Genomic DNA, 27,121 nt, shown 5'->3' with positions numbered 1-27,121 from the left:
GACTTCTATCAAAGTCAGTAAGACTATTCAAGTACTATTTTTCACTTTTCAGTGACTCTACCTTAAACTTTATTAGTTAAAACTAAATTTATGGCCCAATCCTATCAAGGGCCCGCACTAGTGGAATGCCTGGTCCACTGGTGAGCACTGCTGCAAAAGCATTGTAAAGTGCCTTGTGGCAGTACAAAGTTTAGATGCGCTGGCAGGAAGGCCAGAGCCCAAATTCCAAGGCCCTTACTGGGCCTGATCCATCTGCATGGATCAATGTGGACTTGCACCAGCATTATCACTGGTGCAGGTCCAAGTTGACCTGCTGCAGCTGCTAGGACTTAACCCAGTGCAAGGAGACACATGTCCCCCTACCCCAAGGAGACCCCCAGCAGCCAAAAGTCCCCTGCGGGATGCAGTGTAGCCTGCATTGGAATTTAGGTTGAATTGGGCTGTTAGTTCTAGAAGTCAAGAAATCCCCATCAGATCTCAGAAATCGATCTTTATACAAACATAGATGCTTAAGACCATTACATATTGACATTAGTATTAATGCAAGCAGGACATTTCCATTAACACAAATACACAAAACATTTAAGAAATACAGCCATTTGGATTAGCAAACAATGCTCCATGGAACAGGGTCTCTGTTAATAATGTTTCTTATTGTTGGGAAATCTCTTGTGGACCAAATTTGTCAAACACACAAAAGGCCTAAAAGTGAAATATAGTAATTAAGACTTGCACATTATTGATTGGGCAGCTTAAGTAATTTTTCATTACTAACATAAAATTTAATACATATAAGTAGTTAAAGATTCTGCCTTGGCATTCACCATTAGCATGTAATTGAACTAGTAAAAAAGATCAGTTTAACCTATGTGGAATACCACCTTATCTTTGAAAGGCAATTAAGGACCTCAATCATTGCAACAAGATTTGATTGTGTGGCCTTTATTGGACATTGATCTTTCAGCAAGCACAGTTACATTTTCCATTAATTTACAGTAACACAGTTTAACTCCGATACCTTAGACCATTGACCCAGGTAAGATGTCAGCCTAAGCACTCGTCTGAGTTAAGATGCTCCCACTAGTCATTACTGTTTAAAAGGGGAATGCTGAAAAAATGCAGATACCCATCAACTAAGTTTAGACTAAGGTTTCAGTTATCAGCATTCTTTTCATTGTCTTAACAATGACGGTCCCAGACTTTATAATGCCATCTCTCTCGCACTTTTAAACATCACCCTTGTATAGAGTGAAAGGGATAATTAAAGCAATCCTACAAGGCCACTCTTATTATGTTTCAAAAGAGAATACAGTAGATCATGTTTCCTGAAAGTTGAAGGGTCATTATGCATGTCAGTCATCTCTGATGTACAAACACACATTTCAGAAGTGTGTACAACATACAGGTCAAGAGTAATTTCTGTTCACCTGGTTTAAAAAAAAAAGCACTTGTGTTTGTATTCATCCAGGAGAACTTTTAGAACTCCCCAAAAATCCTAAAGGAGGTTGCCATGTGGTATTGGAGGGGAGAATGACTGAGAAATACCTAAGGACCTAATCCTATCGGGCCCATGCCAGTGCTGAGTGTTGCAAAAGTGCCAAAAGATACACTAGCAACACTCATTGCCAAGCCCGTTCTGAGCCAGCACCAGGCAGAGGCTGGTCGCATACAGCCCATAGCTCTGGGTGAGTGCTGGGATGCAGGCGGTAAATCGGAGCAGCGGGGAGTGGAGATGGCAGCAGGCTCTATCACCATATCCTACCCCCTCCTGGCTCGGGAGGCCCAACATGAGTCTCCTCAATTCTGCACCTGCTCAATAGTGGGTGCAGATTCAAGGAGACCCATTGCAGCTGCCTGGCCACTACAGGGGTAAGGGAGTGTAAGTTCCCTTATCCTGAGAACTGGCACTGCTTCTCTGTCTCTCTAGATGCAGCAGTTGCCATTTTGGCACTGCTGCAGCCCTGGGCCCCAGGAAGCATAGGATTGGGCTGTAAATTCCCCACCCAAAACTGCTCTGGACCAACTGGCTAAGCTGTTCCACATTTATCAACTAGCAAATACATTCAAATATCACAAAGCTGACTTATAGTAGCTTATTACCAAAAAGGTAACTAATTTAAGTCGATCTTATACCATCTGGAAATCGCCCTGTTTGAAATCTTTCATAGTGATGGCTCTACTTTATGTTGTATGCTGCTTTGGAAGCCTATGACAAAACGTGGCTTATTTAATTTTTTCCCCTGAGTTTATTGATTTTGTAGCATCCCGTAAAGAACATATTCTATGGACAAGACTGTGCATAAGAAAACTACAATTTTCTTTTTAGGATGGAAACAAACAGGCTGTACAGGAAGCACGTGCAGGATCTCAGGTCACTGTGTTTCTTCCCCTTTAACCAACATTTTCTACAAGGAATTTAAGTGAACAAAACTCTTAAAATCATAAAAAGAACAGAAAGATTGCTGTTAGCTGTTTTAGGGCCCAATCCTCTTCAACTTTCCAGCACCAATGCACCCTCAATGCAGCCCTGAAGTAAGGGACCACACATTCCCATACCTTGAGGCCTCTGTGACTGCCCCTCCACCGCAAGATGCAGCGCATGCCCCATTGTCGCAGCTACACCAGCACTGAAAAATTGGATAGAATTAGGCCCTTAATTTGCTCCCACAGTATTGGTGGCAGTCAGCTTTGTTGCCTGCAGAGTTTATATTTTTGCTATTTTGTATATTTTTGAAATCTATTTTAATTTATGTATTACATTATGTATTATATTATGTATTACATTCCCCTGGGGGCTGGGGATAAGAATAGGCCCTCAGTTTGGCTGTACTTGTCGTCTGAGAGAAAGAAAACTCTGATCCCAAACCTCCACTGCCTTGTGGCTACATCCAGTTATGGAAAAGGCTTCAGGAGTCAACCTCGAGGCAAAATCCGGAGCCGGAGTCCCTGAGGCAGTTCATGGCTGAATACAGTCACGTTCTGGCAACTCCTGCAATGCCGCTGGAACCAACCGTATTGGCTTCTGCCTTTCCATTGGACCATTTCAGCGACATGGAGAGGGGGGATTTGCTGCATGGGTAACAGCCTATCCTCCATACCTACTTTACCCAGGCTTCGCGCACTGGAGAGGACACTCTGTTCCAGAGCCACCATTCAGAGCATGACACCATGGTCTTCCGAGACTGAAGGATGCCAACATGACATTTGTACACTGTTTTGAATCCTGAATAAAGTGGAATAAAAATCTTTTAAATAAATAAGGAAAATTTGTTGAGGGTTTGATGGAGGCTTTCATGGTCAACAGAAGCCAGTGGAAAACAAAGGTCTCTGTCTTATGGACATCCTTTTCCAAATTACATTTTCATACATCCTCTGTCACATATGTGCATAAACAAGTAACCTTTAACTAACAGGCTGCAATCCTATACACACCTGTGAATAAGTTCCATTCAACTCAATGGGCTTATTTCTGAGCAGACATGCATAGAATTGTGCTATCAGACATTTATGCAAAGAAAGCCCTTTTATGAGTAGCATATGCTTCCTTTTAAGTATTTCAACAGGTCACATGTAAGTCCTAATGAATCCAGCAAGTGATGTTATTATATTGAACTCTGCTCTCAACCATCTGCCAAGTACATCCTTCACCATGATCAAGTCCAGCAGTACAAGAGGTCCATTGATTTTCATGTAATAAAAGAAAATATTACATTTGCTTAATTGTTACACAGTGAGAACGCTGAGCAAGAAATCAAGTCTCTATTTAATGCTGCAAGCAGCACTGAATTGTATAGGATCAATAGGGTAGTTTGTCAAAGATGTTCTCCAAGGAGGGTTGCCCATCACTGTATGGACAAGGAGTCATGTTGCCTCCACTTATCGAAAAACAGGTAAGCAAAGTCAGCACTCTCCATTATCAGAAATCAAATAAGCTGCAGCAAGTGGAGGGACCACTCCAAGGAAAAGCTGTATTTATAGTGTGGTAATTAAAAACCATTTTATCAGTCTTGTGTTGAGACCAAACCTTTACAGCAGAATATTGACAAAATCAGGAGCAATGAATGAGCAGTATTTGACTTTAAACTTATGAGCTGCAGTTATTTAATTTTGCCCGTTATTGGGAAAATCAGTTCTAGCCAATCTAGCAAAATGCTAATAGTCACTTTTATTATTAATGAAGCTTAATGTAACACACCAGCTACTTCACTGTGTAAACTCTTTATTTAAGTTGTATTAGAAAAATTATTTGGAACCAAATATACTAGCATAAGTGTTTCTTTGATTACAGATTTATTTAGAGTTGCTTTTAAGTGATGCAAATACATTACACTGTGTGCAACCTATTTAGATGTGACATTAAGATGAACCTTAAGAAACATACTTCTGCAAAATTTCACTAAAATTTCCTCATTTGTATCCAGATACTTAAAAGAATAGGATCTACAATACTGTATTTATTTTCAGTATAACAAATGCCTATTCCTGAGGAAGATATATTTAAAACAAATTTCTCCATACATTCTAAGATCTGGCAGCCAAATTTTTACACATCCTAGAAGACTGCTCATTATGACTGAAGAAAGTTCCAAAGAGTGGTTGAGTGGGTTGGTGCTAAAGAATACAAACTATTTCATGGTCTAACTGCACATGAAGCATAAACCATGGACATGATCCAGCCAATGCCAGTTACTCTTACAGTCTTGCTGCATTCAGTGGGAGAATTACACACATGCTTCCATCTTTCCCACTGCTATCAATGGGCTGAAAAGTGTTTAATTTGGGCTTGATCATATCCAGACTACCTGGCTACCAGACTACCTTAAGACCATTAAGTTGGTCTTAATGCACCATTTAATTATTAGTAACACCCTGAATGGCAAGGGCAACTCTGAAATTAAGAAATATTTTTTCTCAATATGAATATATATACACATTTCTGTTACTGCCACTAGAAATTATTTTGGCAGACAGAAATAGGTTCATGGATTTCCCAGATTTTCTGGCATTCCTGTTTCACGCTCTGCTGTATACTTCATGTGTTTAACAAACTCAAAACCAACATGGCATCCAAAGGGACATATTATTAAATGTCTCCATATTAAATAAGAAGACTGAAAACAGCAACTCACTCCTGTTCCTGAGTTTTCAGATAGCTAAAAGTCTGCCAAATACAATCTACTATAATAAGCCCCAGTCTGTATCTGAAGCAGCTGTCTAGTATAGGGCACCTTCATCTTCTTTGTTCAGGAAGTAAATTGTAACGGGACCGTGCTGTGTGTGAACAGTCTCAGTGACTCTGGCAAAGAACCAGGAGCCAATTCCATATAATAAAGTAGGAATACCTGCAAAAGAAAAAAATTCAGAAGTATATGTCAGATTACAGAGGGTTTAGGACAATGGCACATTAGTCTATGAAAGGAAAAGGAATCTCAGGGTGGGATCTCTCCTATTGCTTTTGGGTGGAGACATCAGGACAAATCCTGTCCTATGCTTTGACTGACCGTTTTGCTAACAGCTAAAACAGGTTTCAAGGCTACCCTATTGATGCTACAGCAGTTATTCCTGGCTACTCTTAGCTGTGTTCAAAAACCTGCCCTTTGTCCTCCCACCTTTTATCTAGCCTGACCTATCACAATTCACCTTTTTGGGCCTTAGGAGCCCTCTAGTTATAGCCAGCTTTCCCAGCAAAAGTGTGTGCCTGAACTGCTACTGAAGTGCTTCCCAAACCTTTTAGCACCAGGACCCACTTTTTAAAATGACAAGCTATTGCAACCCTCATAGATTTCCTAGACAAAAGAAGTGATCTAGAAAAAAATACAATTTTATTTGTTAATAATAATTATCAGGGTCTTGTGCTCCCAAGGCTGCTAGAGACTCTCCCTAGAAATGGAGCTCAAGGACCGTTCCCCCCCCCCACCTTTCCAGGGTACTCAGAAAGCTGGACTGAAGAGCAAAATGAGCAGTTAGGGACTTCCAGGTCTGACAAAAGGCTGAAACTGGGTTCACACTTGATCTACAGTATGCCAATCACCTGGGAAAATGTAACATTTTAGTGCTTGCAAAGAAGTGTTGCATGGAGCATCACTCTCTCCCCTTCAGAGCCATTCTGGGCCACTAGCAGAGGGGGCTGCTTGCACACCTGTGGTGAGGCTCTGTGCAACAGGTAGTGCTTTGCATCCCCTGTAGCTACTGTACTGCCAGAGCCTTCTAAGGGTCTACTTTTCTGGACTTCTTTTAATGCCTGCTCTTGCTTTTCTGCTCTTTGCCCCAGAGTTTTAATGAGATTTTTAGGGAATCTTAATGTTTGCACTTTTTATATTTTGCAGTGCTTTTGTTGACTTTTTGTAAGCCACTTTGAACATCTGATGGGCACCAGGGAGATAAAGTGGGATACAAATCTGTAAATCAGGAAATCCTGCACAGCAGTAGTGTAGCTCGGGGAGGGGGCAGAGCATCAGGTGTTGCACTGCACATCCCGTGCATGTGAGTAGCCTCCTGCGCTTTGGAGCCACAAAGCTGTGGGGTGCTGCGGTGACGCAGCTGGAGGGGGATCAGAGCACTCAGCCTGGCGGGGAGGTGGGCAGGCAGCCCCTCCCTTTGAAACCATTCCCGGCAGGGGGGGCAAAACGGAGCCATATGGCTCCGTTTCCCCCCCATGAATGGTTCCAAAGGGAGAGGCCGCTCACCCATCTCCCTGCCAGGCTGACCGCTCCGCCCTCCTCCAGCTACACCACTGGGGAGGTGCCATGCAGCACTTGTTGCTCGGCACACCCTGGTGACACAGTGTGCAACCTTGCAGCCCGATCCTCTGCAGTTCCCGGAGAGCACTGACATAATGGCCCACTGACATAATGGGACCTGCTTCTGCGTGGACGTGCCCAGGAGCGGGCTGCGGGTGCTGTGCGCGGCCCAGGGACCCTCACCCAGGTTGAGCAGCTTGAGGGCGGTGAACAGCCGGTCCTGCAGCACGAGGTCCTGGCGCGGCGCGCGCGCGCAGTGGTACTTGATGAAGGGGAAGCAGCCCGTGCGCAGCACGCGGTAGTTGGCGCCGTCCACGGCCCAGTTGAAGTGCGAGCGCCCGAACTGGTCGTTGCGCACCGCGCTGTACTTCACGCAGAAGGACGTCCAGTGCGGCAGGCCGCGCTGGCGCAGGTGCTGGCTTAGCACCTCCGACGCCTGCGGCCTCCGTCCCCGCCCCGGGCCCGCAGGCAGCGCCAGTCGCACCAGCGCTTCGTGCAGCTGCCGCAGGAGCTGCACCATCGGGGAGCGGGCACGCAAGGGGGGGTCCTGGGAGGCCACGCCCTCAGTCCTCTGCTGCGGAAACGCCCCTTCTTCCCTGTGGCCACGCCCCTTCTCTTCAGTCCTGTGGCCACGCCCCTTCTCCTCAGTCCTCACCTGTGGCCACGCCCCTCCCCTCAGTCCTTTGTTGCGGACACGCCCCTTCTCCCCCGGGGTCTTTCAGGGCCCCCGCCCGGCCGCCCGCTGCTCCGACTCGAGGCCTTCCCCTCCCGGCCCGAGGAGGACTCGCGACGGTGACCTCGCGCCCCAGCGGCGAAGGCGTTCTGCGCCTGCGCACAACTTCCCTCGCGGCTGCCGCTCTGCGCCTACGCACAGCGTCCTCCTGCGCGCCCCCGGTGGCTGTGGCCACGCGCACGCGGGCAAGGCGGAAGCTGCTCTTGCGGGGGGAGGAGGGAGCGGAGCGCGAGCCGGAGCCGGAGCTGGGCTGCGCAGAAGCAGGTCCCGCTAGTCTCGGCGCAGCTGCTCCCTGGGAGGGGCAGAGGACGCAGCAAGAGGCTGCTGATGCCTCAGTGCTTCTTGGACGCCTCCTGTGCAGTTTTCCCGGGAGTAAGGCCCATTGACTGTAATGGCACTTACTTCTGAGTAGATACGCAGAAGGCTGCACTCCTTGCACGCTTTCCTGGGAGTAAGTCCCACTGAACGCAAGGAACTTACTTCTGAGTAGACACACATAGGCTTGTGCTCTTGCACGCTTTCCTGGGAGTAAGGCCCATTGACTGTAATGGCACTTACTTTATACGGATATGCGGAGGCTTGGACAATGCTCTCCACGCTTTCCCGGGAGTAAGGCCCATTGAACACAACAGATCACAGTTGAGCAGACGCACAGAGGACTGGGCTGTGCAGAATGTGGACAATATTTCAAACTCAGCAATTTTTGACCACTGAGCTGCAGAGCCAAGACTGCTGGTGCACCAATTGCTGGGCATCCCTGTTCACGTACAGCCGGCAGTACTGTCAGCTACTAATTAAGCATCGTCAGTTACCAATTTTGGCTCAACTGGATCTTTGTACAATTAATCATGTGCCAAGAGCTTCAAACTATTTCTTGATTAGCGGAACCGTGGGTGGGGAGGCCGGAAGACCTTCTTGCTTCTGGTTAGAATATTTTGGAGTATGAAGAGTTTTTTAAAAAAATACCTAAGTATGAAACTGAATTCTGCACTCACTTCCCACACACTTCACCCATTTCTGCCCAGCCCGCAGGTCTACATATTTGATCCCTGTTGCGTATATGCAACGTTGGGCAGAAGTGGCTTCGTGGAACAATAGCTTGGCAAATAGTGGACCAGAGCAAGGTCTGCAGTGCAGCCACCTGATGAAACTCCAAATCGTATGCCAATAAAGGTTCTCGGAATTCGGAAACTCCAAATCCACTTTGCACACAGTTCAGCTCACCAGGAACAGAATATATCTGCAGTGTGATCTGTCAGGATGACCACACTGATCAGCTGTTCCCAACTACTGCCTGCATCTCCAGCTGACTCCAAGATAGGTGGGTTTTCCAGGTGCATTCCCTTATCAGGAAAAGACTGAACCCTTAAAAACAAGTCACCCAGACATAAAAAAAAAGCCCAAACTAAGCCAGTTTCTAAATAAATGTATCTGCATTTTATTGGAAGAACTAATCAATATTCCTCTTAGTCAAACTAAACAGCATCTGATGCAATTCCCAGGGGAAAAAGTTTCTGTGGGCCTGGAACTCACAGATGGAATATTTTCAGCTAAGCAAGTTTTTCAAAAATCCAGAACATCTGTCATAAGTAGAGAGCTTATTGCAATGTGGAATAACTTGAGACCAGCAACTTGCTGAAAATTTGAAGATGCACTGGGAGGAACATGTGCCATGTGAAAAAGAGTGGACATTCGACTACAGAAATAAATAAATTATAACTTAAGAAGACCACCTTCAAAGAAATGAATGTGAAATACACTCTTCATTCATTCCTAGCCGAAACCCACAGCACAAAACAATGACACCTACTCTTGCACATGCCTCACTGAAGTTAGTATTTCAGAACATGTTTGATTGGGGCATGTCCAGGATTCCCTGCAAGCAGTGTTCATCCTGTACATGGTGCTCAAGGAGCAAGCATTAATGTGCTTAACACTGACTTAATGTTAAATAAGGGTGCCTGTTTCTTATGTGTCAACTTTTAGAGTTTACAAGTAGATGAAGTTCTTCTGGGGAGTGAAAAATAACTGAGGATCAGCATGACAACAAACGCAGAATGCAGCATCCCAAGAGCTTGAGCTCACGTCAGATATTCACAGGAGGGGAGGGCTGCTTTACAGAATTACAGGCTCTTGGGGACCATGCTTTTTTTTTGCAGCATATTGGGAGTGAATGGATTATATTTTACTCATTCACCACAAGCAGGACCTGTTGGTTTTGCATCACATCAGGGGCTGGAATCTGCCAGAAGCTTGGGGGTGGGGGAATTATCACCAAAACCCCACCTTGGAGATGCCGCAAGCTCTTGTTTGGGCACAATATGACTGAAAACAGGTACTTGGAAGTGAATAGTAGTTTCCTCACAGGGATATGGAGAGGGACGCCTGTCGCTTTACTAACTATTTGGGGGGAGACTGTGTTTTGGCAGCTTGCTGCTGTTCTTCTTCAAACTTCATCTTGTTTTGTTCAGTGACTCCCAGGATTGCTTCAATGTCTTGGACGGCTTCCTGTAACAGAGTCAATTGCCAAAGTGGGTGAACTACTGTTTATGCTGCAAGTTCTTCCTGCAGGTGCCTTGTTCTCACTAACAGCTAAGCTCAATTGCTGAAGCAGCAGGGGCAGTGGCATTCAGGCTAGGGCTGAGGAACCCAAGGCCTGCTGGGTGGGGATCAAGGTTCAGGAAGCCGGGAACCAAAGCAGCAGCAATCTATGCCACTGTCTCCTCCCCTCTGTTTGCTCCATGTACTATGATTTTCAAGACCCAGGTCCAAAAAGCTAACCACGTGTTTGGCATTGGCTTCAGCTTGGATTCTTGGCATGCATGGGGCTTTGGTTCCCTGATCTGGGGCATTTCTGAATAAGTAGAGCATGAACTTCTAGATTCAAGTCATGCTCATTTTCCAGCAGTGAGACAGCTTGTTTCCCATCAGTGACTGAAGCAGTTGTGAGTTCCTGGTGCTGTTCATGTTGAGGCTTCCAAGTAAAGGCCTGTGAGATTCTTCTGACAAGAGATAACATTACTCCAGGTGGTAACAAGATGGAGGTTCCTTGTCAGGTCTTGGGGTGCTTGGATTAGGCCTGGCTGAATTCCTCAACATGGGCTATACCTTTCAACCCTAACACCTGATAGGCAGTATACAAGTGCAGCCTTTGAGATTACAAGATATAGTCCATGAATTCAGGCCAGAAATTTATTTGTCACTTATTAATGTATGCACTTTTGTATGCATGCAATGTATGTACTGCAATAGTTTTATAAATCAGTCAGCAGGTGTTGGAGAGGAAAGTGTGACCACTTTTTTGCTTCTTCAATTAGCAGTTCCAAGAATGACCAAATTTAAGATGAAAACCTAGTTCAGCTTTAAGCAAACCATGTCCCCAGAGTGAGAATTCCCTTTCACATATATTGTTGGCTTCCACTCAAGCAAGTCTGTGTCACCACATCTCAAACTCTTAAATTTAACTAACAGATTCACTGGGAATCTCACAATATTGACCTGCTTGCTGTAAAACATGTACTGCTAAGAACAGAACCAAGATGGTTTAGCACTTGTTTATAATACAGCATGAGGTGTTTTCTGTCTCCAATAGAAATTTAACTGAGATCGTTAGTTAATTAACACCTCACCTTAAAATTGGTCTCGGCATGCATATTAGGTGCTGATAATTCTTGATAGATGATGAAGAGATGGCGAGCAAAGGTCATGAGGGCCCCCTGGAGATGTTCCCCAATTGTTCTGTTAATGATATCCAAACAAATGACTTTGCCAATGATTCCATTTGCATGCTTAAAAACAATCGCCCTCTCATTTGGACCTGTCAGCCAGTGGAATTTAATGAGTATTTTCAATCTCCTAAGGTGGCAATCTTCAGGGAGATATGAAAGATGGGGCTCCATTTTAACTTGTCAGGAGAAAGGATTTGTGTAATAAATAATTTTTATTAATCAAGTAGCCAAGGAGAGCAAGAGGTGTAGTCATTCCATCCAAACTCAAGAGTACAGCCTTTTCAAAATCATTTTTGGACTTCAAATAGGTGTCCAGATACCCACTGGTGGTATAAATGCCACTATATTGTTAACAATGCATTCTATTAGTAACTTGCCCTTGGTAAGTCCCATGGTAACAAATGGGGGTTGAACAACAGCTTCAGTAGGCCTTGGGCAGGTTATGACATGCAACTTGACTTTAGGGATCCCAGCACAGATGTGTTGCTTGTTCTGTGGACATCTCTGGCCTGGTTCCTTTCCACCATATTGTGGTTTACCAAAGGCCATATGCATCTGTGAAATGGCTAATGTCTTAGGAGTGGTTGGGTATGGATGGCTAAAACTAAATTAGAGGATCTTTAAGATCAGAGGTGATGTCAGAAGTCAGGATTTCACCAAAGGCAGAATGATCACCTGACTGGGCTGAACCCTGGCAGTAGTAGCACCCAGTGTGGTGTTAGGGAATGGATAGGCAGTGCCATTCAAGACCCAATGTTGGGCTGTGCCCAAGGGTCCCAGCAACCTCACACTATTATTATGTGTAATATTATAGTTTTCTCCTTTGCAAACTTACACCATTCCAAATATATGCCTTTTCTGATCTTCAAACAGTGTAAAAATTGATCCTTCTTTTTCCTATTGGTGAGGGAAAAGGAAAAAAAAAGTAATCAGTATAAGGTCTAAAAAGTTATAAATCATAACTCTTGCAAAATAAGATTTTAGACTAACAGAACATATTATGTGCAGTTAACTAGAACTGAAGAGAGGTGATCAGGTGCATGTATGAGAGATTTCTTGCTTCTAAGCTGACCACACACACAAAAAAGCAGCAGTCTGAAAAGTGAATATATTCCTTCTTAAGCCCACACATGTGGAAACTGCCTTTGATGTCTTCCAGGTGAAGAATGCCCTCCTACAAGGAACACCACATATGCCGAAATGGATTCATTTCTGAAAAGAGGTTTTCAGAATGTGAGCTTTGGTTTTCATGATTTATTATTATTTTATTTCAAAATGTTTATATCCCACTCAGTGGTGTAGCTAGAGGGGGTGCAAAGCACTAAGTTTTGCAGGGAGCCTCACTGTGGCATGCAAGTGGCCCCTCCCCTTTCCCTTCAGAGTCATTCTGTGTGGTGGTGCAAAACAGAGTTGTACACCCTGTTCTGAAAGGGAGGGGCCGCTTGCAAGCTGTAGTGAGGCTCCCTGCAAAACTTAGTACATAAGAACATAACATAGTGCTTTGCACTCCCTCTAGCTATGCCATTGATCCCATCTTTTTACTCAGAGACCTTCCCTGTTAGTGAAGATAGGTGTTCCCAGAAAGATTCACATGGACCAGATAATCACACAGGAGAATCGCAGGATCAAAGGGCTGCCCAGTTGAACCTCCCCTCACACCTGTCTCAAGGCAGAACTTGCTGCCAGCTCCCTTATGGACTAGAGAACAGCAGTAAGTGACAGAAATAGAAGCGCAAAATTTTGAGAGGCCAACTTTTTGGTGCTCATTCTTGTTGGAATTTGCACACTATTCCCCTTTGTTGTCCCATCTCTGCTTCATTTACTCTCAACCACAAGACTTTCCTACCTGGACGTCGTATCCAATCCCATGAGCCTTGCACATCTGGAGGAAAACATTGTAGTAGATAAAGGAAAGGTTGACATGCCTCATCGAACTGCTCATGACAGCGTAGCGGCTGACTATGGGAGCCTGGCAGAAAGCAAGATCAAAAAAGAGTATGCCTTAACAGATACCTGTATCAATGGATTTGATACAGAGCACATTTATTCTCAGCATCGCCAAACCTTGGTTTTATTATAAGTCTTATTTTGCTTTCTAAGGCAAGCACATTTCAGCACTTGCAACAAACCTTACGATCATTTGGTCAAAGCCAACAATGATTATTTTGTTTATTTAAAGATTATTAGTAACATAATAATACAGAGTTTAGTATCACAATTAATTTGAGGCCATGCCTTACTTATGCCCAGGCAACAAGATTCCATTCCCCTTGCACAGATGGTGCTCTACAATCAAGTAAAGCAAAAGAAAAGCTAAGCAGTGGTTTGTGTGCACATGACCAAAATGAGAAGCTCCCTGGGGTGACAGCCTCTGGGGTGACAAAGAGCATCTTTGGCCCAGCTCTGTACACTTTGGAAGCTATGTAGCTTTAGAATTCTGCATCAGGCAGAGGTGCTCTAATATTCTATTTCTATTCCACTCTTTCCAAGGCATGTAAGGTAGCTTGCATGGGGGTTGTCCCATTTTCCCCCCACAACAACCCTACAAGGTAGGTTAAGGACAGGTTGCTACCTGTAACTATAGTTCTTTGAGTTCTTATCTATGCAGACCCATGTAGTGGCGTTCTGTGCATTTGCATGTGCATGTGAAGAGCCAGCTGCTCAAGGTAAGGGAATAAATGTTCCCTTACCTTGCAGAGGACCTTGTGGAGTTACAACACAGGATGTAGCGCATGGCTCCATTGGTGCTGGAAAGCTGGATCAAATTGGGCCTTTACACATTATGTAAACCAAATGCTTGATAGAAATATTCTTGCCCTTTTGAAAGCCCTGCTGGCAGATAAAAAGCCTGTTGTCTGCCTCTGAATTCGATACATTTTGACTTTTGGCTTTGACAAGTGACATGCCCAACAGAAGAACATAAGAACAGCCCCGCTGGATCAGGCCATAGGCCCATCTAGTCCAGCTTCTGTTTCTCACAGCAGCCAACCAAATGCCCCAGGGAGCACTCCAGATAACAAGAGATCTGCAAGGCCTCCTGGGATAAGAACAGCTCCATTGGATCAGGCCATAGGCCCATCTAGTCCAGCTTCCTGTATCTCACAGCGGCCCACCAAATGCCCCAGGAGCACACCAGATAACAAGAGACCTCATTCTGGTGCCCTCCCTTGCATCTGAAATAGCCCATTTCTAAAATCAGGAGGTTGCACATGCACATCATGGCTTGTAACCCGTAATGGATTTTTTCTCCAGAAACTTGTCCAATCCCCTTTTAAAGGCATCCAGGCCAGACGCCATCACCACATCCTGTGGCAAGGAGTTCCACAGACCAACCACACGCTGAGTAAAGAAATATTTTCTTTTGTCTGTTCTAACTCTCCCAACACTCAATTTTAGTGGATGTCCCCTGGTTCTGGTGTTATGTGAGAGTGTAAAGAGCATCTCTCTATCCACTCTGTCCATCCCCTGCATAATTTTGTATGTCTCAATCGTGTCCCCCCTCAGGCGCCTCTTTTCTAGGCTGAAGAGGCCCAAACGCCGTAGCCTTTCCTCATAAGGAAGGTGCCCCAGCCCAGTAATCATCTTAGTTGCTCTCTTTTGCACCTTTTCCATTTCCACTATGTTTTTTGAGATGTGGTGACCAGAACTGGACACAATACTCCAGGTGTGGCCTTATCATCGATTTGCACAACGGCATTATAATATTAGCCATTTTGTTCTCAATACCTTTTCTAATGATCCCAAGCATAGAATTGGCCTTCTTTACTGCCGCCGCACATTGGGTCGACAATGACAGAGGGGAGTGTTGCCCACTTTTTAAAGGCAACTTGAAGGGTTTTAAATGTGACCAATCTCATTCACAGACATGGAAGTATTACACGTGAGCCAGACAGTCATTTTCTTTTCAGGGACATTTCTATCAGTCTGGTCCTAGAACTCAGGAACTCTTTAAAGAGTTATTTCCTGAGCAGTATGGTGCTGGCTGGAATCTAAAACAAAATGCTTAAATCAATATGGAGTTTTAGCCGAAGATGTGTTTTCTCACCTTCTTTTATTTTTTAGCAAAGTGCTATTGATTGGATTGCTTCAATAAAGAGGTAAATAATAATGTGTAAGCAAAACTGTGTTGCACTGCATAAAGAAACTGGTGACAGAGGCAGCAACCATTCTGGATTTGCCAAGTCATTTCAGGGACCATCCCCAAGCCAATTCATTTTGGGGGTCACAAACAGGGTCTGAAATGTACAGTACACGGAACAGCAAATTGAACAGCCTACTAAAATTTTATTTTTTTGGATCCAGCCACATTGCGAAGCAGTGGCCACCACCAGCTCTTCCTCCTCCTAAGAACCCAGAAGTCACAGAGGAGGAGACAATGGTGGAGAAAAATAATTGCGCCCCCTCCTTGGTGTAGAGATTGGGGCAGGTGCCCCTCAGGGGTTCTGCCCTAGTTATGCCTCTTCATTCTGATTAAGCAATGAGGGGGGAGCACCTGTCCAAGTCCCTGTCCCAAGGTGCTCCTCCTCCACCTTTCAGTTCCCTGGGGCTCTGCCTGCCCTCTCCATCACCCCCGTCTCTACTTTCTCTCTCTTTCAAACATTTCACCATCCTCAGCCACACCCTGCCCGGAGACTGCCAGTGGCTGTGAACCAGGCCAGTCCACCCATGAGGCCAACTGAAGGGGCTGCCTCAAGCAGCAGGCTGTTGGGAGCGCGCACCTCTGCCCGCCTACTTGCCTCCACTGCTTCTTCTTCTCATTCCACTCCCTGGATTGGAAAAGGAAGGGGGGGGGCAGAAAGGAAAAGGAGAACATGTGGGGGAGAGTGCTGAGCTAGAACATGAGAAAGTGGAAGGGGCAGAGGCTGGTTCATCATTAGGTAAGGGAGGCAGCATTTGGCAGGCTGCCTCAGGCATCAGGAGGTCTTGGGCTGGCCTTGGTTGTGAAGCATTGGCTTCTTGGGGAACCCAATGCCTGGCAATGACATCATCACCAGGCTCCACATCAGCTGGCAGCATTCCCTTCTAGCCCTGTGCGGCAACTCTGGCTGCCAAAGTTCACAGGGTCCTACTAGGAAGCTTCTTTAGTATAAGAGGTAGACCAGCCTTGGTTTAAAACAGCCAGAGAACCATCTTTGGCCAAATCAGGTACCTAAAGCTCTCAAAGAAAATCTGTTTTTGGCAACAGAGGCCACAAATAAAATAAATGAATGCTTGATAAAATAATCCAAGTAGCAGTTTAACAAGCGTAAACTTGAATGTAGCGGCAATAACACAGAACTATTGTTTAAGCGCAGGCAGCAGTTTGATGAGGTGCTTATTTCAGCTACAAAGCAGGCAAACATGCATAATGAACTGCGGGATGAATTATTAATGTCTTGCTTATTTAGCCTCATCTGTCTCGAAGATAATGTATCCTAAGTATAATGAGTGATTGGTTTTGCACATAATTACAGTAGCAGCAGCATCTAGGAAATTTGCTCTTGCAAAGGAAATTTCTAAAAATAAAAACCATCCCTGGCACTCGGTCACTGCTCCATTTTATCAAAATCAAAGCGAGCAGCCTGGTGAATGTGTAATAAATTCACAGGGACGGGAGCATTATTAACATCATAATTTCACATAAAGTGTTTTTACTTAATCATTCATTACAGATCATGCGCTGTAAAAAGATTTGTCTTCCATCTATTTCTCTGGGTTCTTTCAAAGGTATCTCTGACATGGTGGTGTTCTTTTTGTCGCCACCGACTGCTGGCAAGTGAGAGTTGAAGGAATAAAAAAGCATGGGAGGGGGTGTATGCTGGAAGTGACAAATTTACGTTAATCCTGACAGAATTTTAATTAAAAAGTTGCTACTTGATTACTTTTCATTTCTAAAACATGTACTACTGGGACTAATCATATCTAATTTACTCCTCTCCAACTCAAAGTAGTGGTTTGACAAGAACAGTAGATCAGAAGCTCATTAACCTCTAAATTGCAAACCTCTGACACTTTCTTGACTAACACAACCTATCTTTCTGTGGATGGACAGGAAGAGGTGCCCAAATCATCTGACCATGCATAAAATCATCATTTTCATGCAGGCTACAGCAGCTGTCTTTAAGAGGTCTCTGAATTATTTTTTCTAGGGGTAGCAAGCAATCACAGCTGCCTTTGGAATTAAGAATAAGAGTCTCCACTATGTGGGACATGAGAAGGTCAATGGGAGACATTCACAATGGTCACTCTCAAACTTCATAACAGGTTCTCACCAGATATCAGACAAAGCCCAGATGCAAGGGAGGGCACCCGGATGCAGGTCTCCTGCTGTCTTGTGTGCTTTGTGAGGCATTTGGGGGCAGTTGTGAAATACAGGAGGCTGAACTAGATGGGCTTTTGGCCTGATCCAGCCAGACATTTATGTCCTTATATTCTTATGTTCAAGTGACCCTCAGGAGCAAAGGAATATCCCCTTTATCTGGTCAAGCATTTGGTCATCAAGGGTAAGATAGGAGTGCCCTGACCTAGATGAGTTAGCTAAATGTGAACCAAATAACAGAGATACCAAAAAAAAGGATGCCAAACTAGTCCAGGAGCCATCCCAACATTTCAAGCTTTGGCATACTTGTAATGCGAGGCAGTATCACTCCAGGATTCCAAATATTCTGAAATAATGACTTTCTCTTTAAATGTAACCAAAACACCGATAGTCACAGCGACATTTTCAGGCTCAGGCGGATACATTTTGTTTCAGGATGAAAATCCAAGTGTTGCCCATCCATTCCGCTAATGAGCATGAGACACAATTTGCCAAGATGTTTCACTGAAACGAACAGAAGCTGCCCAAGAGCACAGCTTGGGTAAGATTCTGGTTACATTTAAATATGTTTAATTTTAATTGATTAATAGGTTGAAGTAGATAAATAACCTCAACATGTATTAATCAGTTGACAGACCTAAATGGTCATGATTAGACAAATGAATCCCATGCAGCGCATTCTTACTTACACTTGGCTGTGCAATGCTGCTGCCCCCTAATTCATTGCCACATCAGAGCTCCATGGCTTAGGGGTGTGGCACAACTGCTAACAGTGGCTGCTGCCAAAATAGAAGCATCATCACCGTATCATCACTGTATCGAAGTGTTCTTCAACCTTGGGCTCATGAAGCCTCAGTTGCGGCAATTTGCAGGAACGAAAAGAACTGAATCCCACTGGAACAGAGCACCAGCAGGTAATGGGGGAGGCATCTGGTGTACTCTTTCAGATACCAGGCGATTGTGTCCCAGTCCTGCTCAGGTTCTTGGCAATTGTGCTAAAGTACCTTTCACTAGTGCCAGGCTTCACGATAACTTTTTCCACTCACTCCGAGAAGAATATTTGGTTACAGTGAACAGTTCTGGGAGAGTGTAACAGGGGAGTGAGCAGTGATGGGGGTGGGGGTGGGCAGATAGAGTCTGGGAAGGGGGGCAGGATCAACGGTGGGTCTCCAGTTTCATTATTTATTTGGGGGGGCATCATGACACAAAAAGGTTGAAGACCACTGCCATATAGCACCATCATCACGTTATAGCATCATCACCATAGCACACTGACAAAACATCTCAAGTTGGCTCAGGGCACCATTGCAACAAAACGAGGGAAGGGGCACTCTGAGCCAACATAGCACCACCAGGCAAATACTTAGTTGCTGACATCGTGAATCTCAGGACGGGGCTTTTCATTTAATCATCTTTAAGAGGGCATCACTTGCCGTTTGGGGTTGTTCTTTCTTGCGGTCTTTTGGTTTCTTTGGAACGAGTTGCACTTGAAAGCAACTTCGCCTGCAATCCAGCATTCCATTGGTGACATGCAGCAAGACTTGTGTCAAAGCCAGATGATCGCTGTAGCGCAGATCCAGGTCTATGGCCCACACCTCATGAAAACACAAAGTGGACAGCAAGAGAAGCTCACATGGCAGTGCTTAGGGAAGGAAGAGGCATTCTTCCTCTGTCGGCTAATGCATATTAACACCCCCTCTTCAAGGATGAGAAACAAACATTGCCTCTGAACTTGAAATGGCCACATTTTACATTACAGCAGCAATGGCTGGATTTCTAGTACAATTCTTTCCAATCTGCACGCATATTACTGAGATTGGATAGAACTATATTAGGGGCCTATCTGACCCCAGTAACATAACTTTCCCTCGTTTTGATGCAATTGCTTAATTTGCTTCCACTGAAGGTCATATTAGTTGTAAATGTACCAGGCCTTCATGTTTCCATTGGAGAATGTTATAACAATAACAATCTTTTCTTTTAGCACTTGGACCTCCCATTTTTCCCAGGATACCAACCACATCCCAATTCTACAATCAGAGGAATTATGGTAACTTGCATAAGTTCACGCTGATTGCAAATATACTTGTCTGTGGTGGCTGGTCTTATGACCTTAATAAAGTTCTATTCTATTCTATTCTATTCTACTTGTCTGTGTGTGTCTGCATTTGCACAGAATTTAGAGCCCAATCCTGTGGTCCGCACCATGCCTCTGCGGTGCGGACCACAGTTGCAAACGTGCTGTAAGGCATGTTTGCTGGGCTTACTGCTGGGCTCCCACTGGAAGTGGCTCAGTTCCGGCTGGCGCTGAGCCACCACCCAGCAGGCACCCACGTTTCACAGCTCGGCGGTGTCTGTGGCTGCCAGGCTACGGAATGGGGAATGGGGGCATTCCCGGGGGCATGGGGGAGGCGTTCCGGGGAGGGTGGAGGTGTGGTCGGGGGCGTTCCCGGGAGCGGGGGAGAGGTGGGTCCACGGAGCCAAGGTCTGCAGGATTCAGGGCATTTGGGTAGGGCTGCTCGCCCTACACGAGCGCCTTCACTATAGCGGCGACCAAACAGTCGCCGCTAAAGTGAGTAGTCCCATTGCGGGACTGCTTTCCTTACTCGGGGGAAGGGGACAAACGTCCCCTTCTCCTGAGGAGCCTCCTGCAGTAGTGTGGGAGGCTCTGGATCCGGTGGGAGCCCTTTGTGGAGCCACTGGGTCCCGTAGCTCCCGGCAGTTTAGGATTGGGCTGCCCAACTCTGTGTAGGTTGCTTGTTAATATTCTGCTGTCTTCATTCTGAAGTGTTAGAATAGTGCTGGACATTCCATCACATCACAATAAGCAGTTTACAGCCAAGTCATAACCTTTCTTTGCCCCCAAAGAGGTTGTCTCAATTGCATGAGCCTAAGTTTATGTAACTGCAGTCATGCAAGCATATTAGACAGACAGACAGACAGAGTCTGTAGTCTGATATTGTAATGGAATGTTCTTGAACATTCTGACTCTTCAGAGTGAAACTGTCAGCATCTGAATATTAACAAACCACCCAGCTTCTTAAAGGAAACTGGAAAGACAATCTGGGCACAATCTTAACCAGGTCTACTCAGAAGTAAGTCCTATTTTGTTCAATGGAGTTTACTCTCAGGAAAGTGTGATTAGGATTGCAGCCTCTGACAGGAAAAGAAGTATCACACAGGGCCTAGAGATAGGAAGGACTGTATGCTTTTGAAAAAGAGAGAGTGAGGGATCAAGTAAGAAAGTTGGTAGTACAATGGGACAAAGAATGGAAAGAAGAAATTGGTGCCTGGCAATTGGAACTAAGGATGCAATTCTCTGGTTGAATGTTTCTAGTTCTGACATTCCATTAAGGTTGGGATCCTCACAGTGCTTTCCCAGAAATTATGTTACATCAGGTTTAAATGGATAAAGGAAAGGCCTGGCGGATAAGGGTGGAAGGAAAATATTTGAGAATTTCTGCAAAGAAAGCTGATGTTAAGATTCACTCCAGGCACCTGGTGTCCCCCACACTCCTACATTCCAGTGGCCTGGGAATACAGGTGCCCCCCAAGTTCCCTTTCCTCAGGTACCACTGCCATCCACATACTGGATCAGTCTGTGAGGATCAGTCCTTTAGGATAAATCTTGCACAGAGCGACTTGAATAAGCCATTGAATGGTAAATGGCATCATTATAAGGCTATTAAGAGGTCAAGCAGTCAGGGCCTCTTGCTAAACTGGAGCTAATTTCTGAATCATATTCACCAAATAATGCCCTTTTTATAACAGCAAATAAATCACATCAGTAACAGTTGTTAATAACAGAACTGCCAAGTATCTGTTGCACTGTTAAATATCCTATTTATCAATGTGAATATTTCCCACTGCATGGAGGAAAATGCAAATTAGATGCTGATGGCCAGCTTTCTCTGCTACAATTCAGCAGGAGCATTTGCTGGCTACAATTATTTTCCTCCCTCCCCCTCTGCTCTGAAGAGAGGTTAAGACACCTCTCTGGCCCTAGTTCAGCATGCTGCGGCAGCTTAAGTGTGCTTCGCAGGCCTGTTTATTATTTTTGTATTTGATTGCAAATCTCCCTAAAGGTAAATGATAAGTCAGTGCCTTTTTGTGTGTGTACTACATACAGGAATAAGTGGTCAAGGAGGAAGGGGACATCTTGTGATCATGCTATGCCTTACCCTTGTTGCTACTTTCTAGAACCAACTCCCCTTGCTGGGCTCACTTTCCTAGAGAACAAGGTGATGTGCAGAGCATCTTCACACTGCAACTTTGAGTTCCAGAGACATTTTTCGCCCTGGAAATGTGGGGAAAAGTGTCAAGCAGAGGGACTTGAGGGCTTGTGGCTTTCTTATCCCCTGCACTGAGGAAGCCAGCTGGGCAGGATGCCCAACCCACCCCTGATCCCTGGCAAGGACTGATGCACACTAAAGCATTTCTGATCCTTCCCATTGGTGCTGGCAGAAGCTGCTCTTATTCTGCACAGCTTCAATAGGGAAGGTTTGGTGTCGAGCAGAGAATTTATCCTCCTGAAAATCTCAGCTTCCTTCTTTAAATGCAGGCTTCAATGCCAGGACGCAGTAGTTCTTCCACACACAACACACAACTTCCTCTCTGCCTCCCCCCATGCCATTTCACAAGAAATCAATTGCCACCAAATATAGTGTGTTGGCAACACTAAAGGAGAGGTGGCTTTTAAAACACATTAGCTGAACTGTGGTAAAGATGACGTCTGCCTGCCTGCCTGTCTTTCAGGTGGGATTGCAAGATACAAGACAGCAAGCCCACAACTCCCCTATGCTGCAGAAGAAACTCCCCAAACCTTTCAACCACAGCTTGAGCCAACCTCTCCACCACATCACACCACTGTGCCCTGATGCCTGCAGTAGCTTTCCAGTCCAAACTTTGTTTCATGGGCAGGTAGTGATGGCCTTTCTGATGTTAAGAGATCAGAAAAAGGAGACGTTTTATGAAAAGGGAATTGGGGAGCAGATATGAACGGAGTCCTATTAGCCTCATAGTTAATGGAAATGTTTTATTTTCTCTGGAAGATTTTGGGGCTAAATCCCTGTGCATCAGAACTCAGCAAGTTGTACTGTTGACTCTAGCGGAGACGGATATTGATCTCAGACTGCCTTGAGTGAAGTGCTTCTGCAGAAATCATATTTCATTCGCATTGCTACAATCCCATCACTCTTCTCCTTAAGTCTCTGTACTGGCATCTGTCATACCTTGCATCGGCTTCAGGCTCATAATCTCTCAGTTCCAAGCATATCTCCACCGCCTTGCCTTGCCTTTCTTGTGTCATCCACCCTCCATCCTTCTTCCATGCTGCTTCCTGTGCCTGGAGTCTTCTCCTTCACAGGTCTCCCAAAGGCTGCATGGCCTGCTGCCAGTTCATCTTTCTCTGCCCCATCCACATAACACCTCTGTCAAGCCATCTACCTGAACTTCTTGATGCCACGTCCTTTTGGGAAAGGGACTGTGTTTCTTCTCTGACATGTTTGTCATTTAAGGAACAAAATAAGTAAATAAAGAGGGAAAGGACTGCAAGGAAGCCATTTCCAAACTTCCTTTGATGTAACTGGATCCCATCAGAGCCCAGCAGGCTATGGCCTGTTCTGTTCACTGACTAGGGGAAATGGGTCCCATAGGTTCTGCGGGATTGGTGGAACAGTCTGCTCGGCTGGCTCGTTACAGAGCAAAAGGCAAACAAAATCCTGAAATGTTTCACCTTAAAACACTCTCACTTTTGTTCAAATAACCGGGACCAGCTAAGACATTTTGCCGCAGGTTGCAGCTTTAGTATGCTGAACCTCCATGGGATGCATTCACAAAGGATCCTGGGGCTCCAGTTTCGGCATCAAAGGCACTCATCATAGGTAACTTGCTTGGGGCACTTCACCAGTCAGGCTGGCCAGTCATGTGGCAAGAAGGAGCAGCAGTCTTTCAACTTCTCCATCCCTCTCTTTCCACCATGACGGCTTTCAGTGCAATCAGAAAAAATGTGACCATCTCCAAGTAGTTGATCTAATACGGGATATGGGAGGTGAGCAGAGACCCAGCAGCTAGAACTGACAGACTCATCACCAGAACATGTTCTGCTTGCAACTCCCAAAGCCAAAAGCCCTTGAGGCCTACTTTGCAAAACAAAACTGTGGCAAGTGAATGAAGCCACAGTTATGGTGTCATTCTTTACAGCTGCCATAAAAATGTTTTAGCTTTAAAACTTGGGAAGGGCAGAGAAGCATAAATTCTTAAACAGTTACTAAATTATCGCTTTCTTTCTCTGGTTTAATTGTTTCTTTTTGCATCCAATATTGACTTCCACATTATTATAAGGAGTGCACCTGCTATTTTTAAAGAAGTGGTTGGATGACACTGTAAAAATGCCAATTAGTAAAATATTAATGCCAGGGATTCTCAGAAGAGAGCTCTCTTTATTATGGTTAAAATTCACAATGGGACTGAATATTTTAGCCAGGGGTTGAGGACTGTTATCTTATTTGGCTGCCATCTAGTGGTAACTGACAGAATACCTCAAACTTGTGAAGCACATTCTGCCAAAGACACTAAACAAATCAAGGACATGTGTGTAGTAATAACAACATTTATATTTCACATTTTTTACACCATCCATGATTCACGAACGAGATTTGCTTCCTAATTTCATGACTGCATTTCCAGTGCCGAAAGCAAGCCACTACGTGATTTGGAAAGCGACTTGCCTCTCCAGCAGCAGAGCTGTCATTGTAAAATCAGAGTACAAAGATACAGCTGGGCAGAGTTATCTTCTGGGCAGATTTCTGTCATCTTCATCATTATGCTGTCTTTACTTTCTCTTTCTGTCATTTTCTACTTTACTTCTATTAACTGCATGAGGAAAACTTGGTGGTAACTCACCTGTTCTGGAAAAGCTTTCAAAAGGTAAGTTCATCTAAACTTGAGTCACAACCATTCACAATGCTCTTCCAAGCCCATGGAAAGTTTCTGCACATCTTGTTTGGACATGTCAACAGGGGCTGGTAAATGTGTCTTAGTTATTTTTATCAGTGGGGAGAAATGCTGCCAAGTGACCATTTGCTTCCTTTCGCAGTCAGACATTTATTAATAGTATCAGTCTCAGAATGTAACCTGTGGGAAGGACACTCTTTGGACTGTGTTAAGTTGAAAATTGACTGTTAAGTCTCACTCTTTGCTGTCTCTCAGTCACTTCTCTGTCTCTGAAGTGCTCTACCTCTCACAGAACAACTCCTTGTGAGGAACTTGGTCAAAGGCAGCTTGAAAGTTCAAATAAATCACGTTGGTGGCTTCTCCCTTTTCCAGCTTTCCAGGGCAATGTTCAAAGAATTCTAAGATGAGGAAAAAGAGAAGAAAAAGCCTGGCCAGCCCCGCCTCATTTCACAGCAGCCACACAGGCTTGCTCTTTTCCTCTCATGTTCAACGAGGTGTTTATAGAGTTCTCTATTTTCACTCTCCAGGCTGTGCAATTCATAACAGCCCAACACAGGAGATCAATGCTGCTGTTCTACAGGATAATGATCAGTTTCATGGAGGTAGGCTTCATGGCAATTGTTTTTGAAAGTCGGCAACTCTGATTTCCTGAGATAAAGATCAAACCTGGTACCTGCGACATGTGAAATGACTTAGGTGGTTTTCACCCAGGATGTTGATTCTTCTGGAAATTCTGGCTCTTTTCTGAAGTCCACAACCCTGTGCCAGATGTCTTTTTCTTGTTTCCTTTATTTCTATCACAGTTTCTCAATTGCTCACTATTTTTATCACAAAAAGACTAACAGAAAAAAAAATTGCACATAGCCTGAGAAGTGTTTCATATACCTGGGACAGTCATTCTGTACATTTGGCATTTGAATAGCCACACTCTTTTCCTTCAATGCCATGATGATGGGGTTCATGCCACCCCATCTGGCCTCATCCTGCCACTGGAACACACCCACCAGGCAGTTTTCCAGGACAAGCCCTGCCAAGGGAAGAGCTCCTCTGCACCCTGGTGTAGATTCCTTTTGCTTCAGGGCAAGTTACCCAAGAGAGGCGGCTGGTACCCACTGTCATCAACTGGCTTCAGACCTCCTCATCTAATAGGCTTTTTGTCAGGGATGCTGAAAACCGCATGAAACGACTCTGTGTTGTTGAGCTGTGATGTGATGCTTTTCTGCTACATCACCCTAATTGCAGAGATATGGTGAGACATTCCTTTGGTGGAGGTGGCCTCCCACTGGAGATGTATATACTGGATAATGGATGTGGTGATGCTGTACAAAAGGTTTTATTTTCACCAATAACTTCCATTACATGGTTTATCTCTTAGTAGACCCAGCCACAGCTTAATAGTACTGGTGAAAAGGGCTTCTAAAACCAAGGTTCGAAATATAGATCTCAACAACTGTGCAAAAGCTGCATTGCAAGGCCACTTGCCTTTCTGGGAAAAAGGCTCCAGTGCCCCTTCTCAGAACTGGTGATGCTTTCCTTTAAGAATCCAATTTGCCTTTATTTGCTTCAGGGCTTGGCTGACTTTTTTCCCCCTTCTTCAAAACACGCAGGTCTCTTTAATCATGACAACAATTGACACAAAGAGCTCTCTGATCTGATTGCCTTCTCTCTTCCAACAGGTTATTTTGATACATTCTATGCCTGTTTTCTAAACTAATTTAAAGACATTTTCCTCTGTTCTCTTTCTAGCTTTTAATCAGTGAAATAATGGACCCAAAGAAGTATTAATATGGATTAAGTGTTGTGGATAATTTCAATGTTTTGTTTTTCTCAGCAAAATAATCACAGATAATGGGTCGTATGCAAAGGAAGTGAATTCTGATAAGTCCCATTGGAAATAATGAGAAGTTAATCACAACTAATGTGTCCCCTTTGATTTCTATAGTTCCACATCAGGATTCACTTTCTTTGAATACAACCCAAAAATTTGCTTGCAAAAAAGCAAGTATTGAATAAAGAGATGCAAGGCACATAAAGCTCAATACTAAGCCTAATGTGTGCACCAGTGAAGCTCAGAAACCAAATTAAATTATGAAGAGCTCTCCCATTCATTAGTAGGTGGCTCAGCACCATGCGTGTGAAGGGGTAGGAACACTGAGCACCCTCTGCCACACTGAAAGGGGCAGCTGGGATAGGGAGGTGAAGCTCCATGTGTAAACTGGAGTTCTGATCAGTGGCATAGCTAGAGGGAGTGCAAAGCCCCCCCCCCCCGCAGCATGCAAGCAGCCCCTTCCTCCCCCCCTTTGAAGCCATTCCCAGCAGTGGAATCAAAATGGAGGTGATCACCTCTGTTTTGCTCCCACCACAGGGAATGGCTCCGAAGGGGCCACTTACGCACCTCAATGAGGCTCCCTGCAAAACGCAGTGCTTTGCACCCCCTCTAGCTATGCCACTGGTTCTGATACTTCCTGAGCGCCTCACCACTGGGCCACAGTGACAGCGCTAAAGGGTTGTGTGTGTGTAAAAGGGTTCTTTTAAAGGGTTGTGTGTGTGTGAGTTTACCACGCATTTACTCAAGACTAAACTTGTTCTTTTTTTGCCTCTTGTTGCATACTGGTTAGTTTTTATCTCTTCACCAGCAAACCCCCCAGCAAAAGGAGGCCAGGCCACA

The 27,121-nt window shown here is 44.8% G+C and overlaps 2 protein-coding genes across 4 annotated transcripts in view; both read right to left on the bottom strand.

The window, feature by feature from the left end:
* Positions 1–922: 922 nt before the first annotated feature.
* C8H15orf61 (chromosome 8 C15orf61 homolog) lies at positions 923–7,551 on the bottom strand. The gene is made up of 2 exons (XM_066636344.1): positions 6,924–7,551; positions 923–5,342 (listed from the first exon to the last, which is right to left on the bottom strand). Exons 1-2 carry the CDS (start codon positions 7,258–7,260, stop codon positions 5,215–5,217), a joined length of 465 nt encoding a protein of 154 aa, XP_066492441.1. The 5' UTR covers positions 7,261–7,551; the 3' UTR covers positions 923–5,214.
* A 1,503-nt stretch (positions 7,552–9,054) lies between these two features.
* Positions 9,055–27,121, bottom strand: part of IQCH (IQ motif containing H) — an 87,997-nt gene continuing 69,930 nt past the window's right edge. For 2 of the 3 annotated variants that reach the window (XM_066635206.1, XM_066635208.1), the window contains 5 exons: positions 18,933–19,094; positions 13,048–13,170; positions 12,037–12,098; positions 11,103–11,211; positions 9,055–9,981 (listed from right to left, as the gene is read on the bottom strand). In XM_066635206.1, the coding sequence (XP_066491303.1) occupies positions 9,874–9,981; positions 11,103–11,211; positions 12,037–12,098; positions 13,048–13,170; positions 18,933–19,094 (564 nt within the window). In that variant the 3' untranslated portion in view covers positions 9,055–9,873. The remainder of the gene's footprint in view (positions 9,982–11,102; positions 11,212–12,036; positions 12,099–13,047; positions 13,171–18,932; positions 19,095–27,121) is intronic. The other variant, XM_066635207.1, reaches the window with a different exon arrangement.

This window comes from Tiliqua scincoides, chromosome 8 (genome assembly GCF_035046505.1).
Source record: "Tiliqua scincoides isolate rTilSci1 chromosome 8, rTilSci1.hap2, whole genome shotgun sequence".
NCBI classification, from domain to species: Eukaryota; Metazoa; Chordata; class Lepidosauria; order Squamata; family Scincidae; genus Tiliqua; species Tiliqua scincoides.
This window is presented reverse-complemented; position numbering and strand designations above follow the sequence as displayed.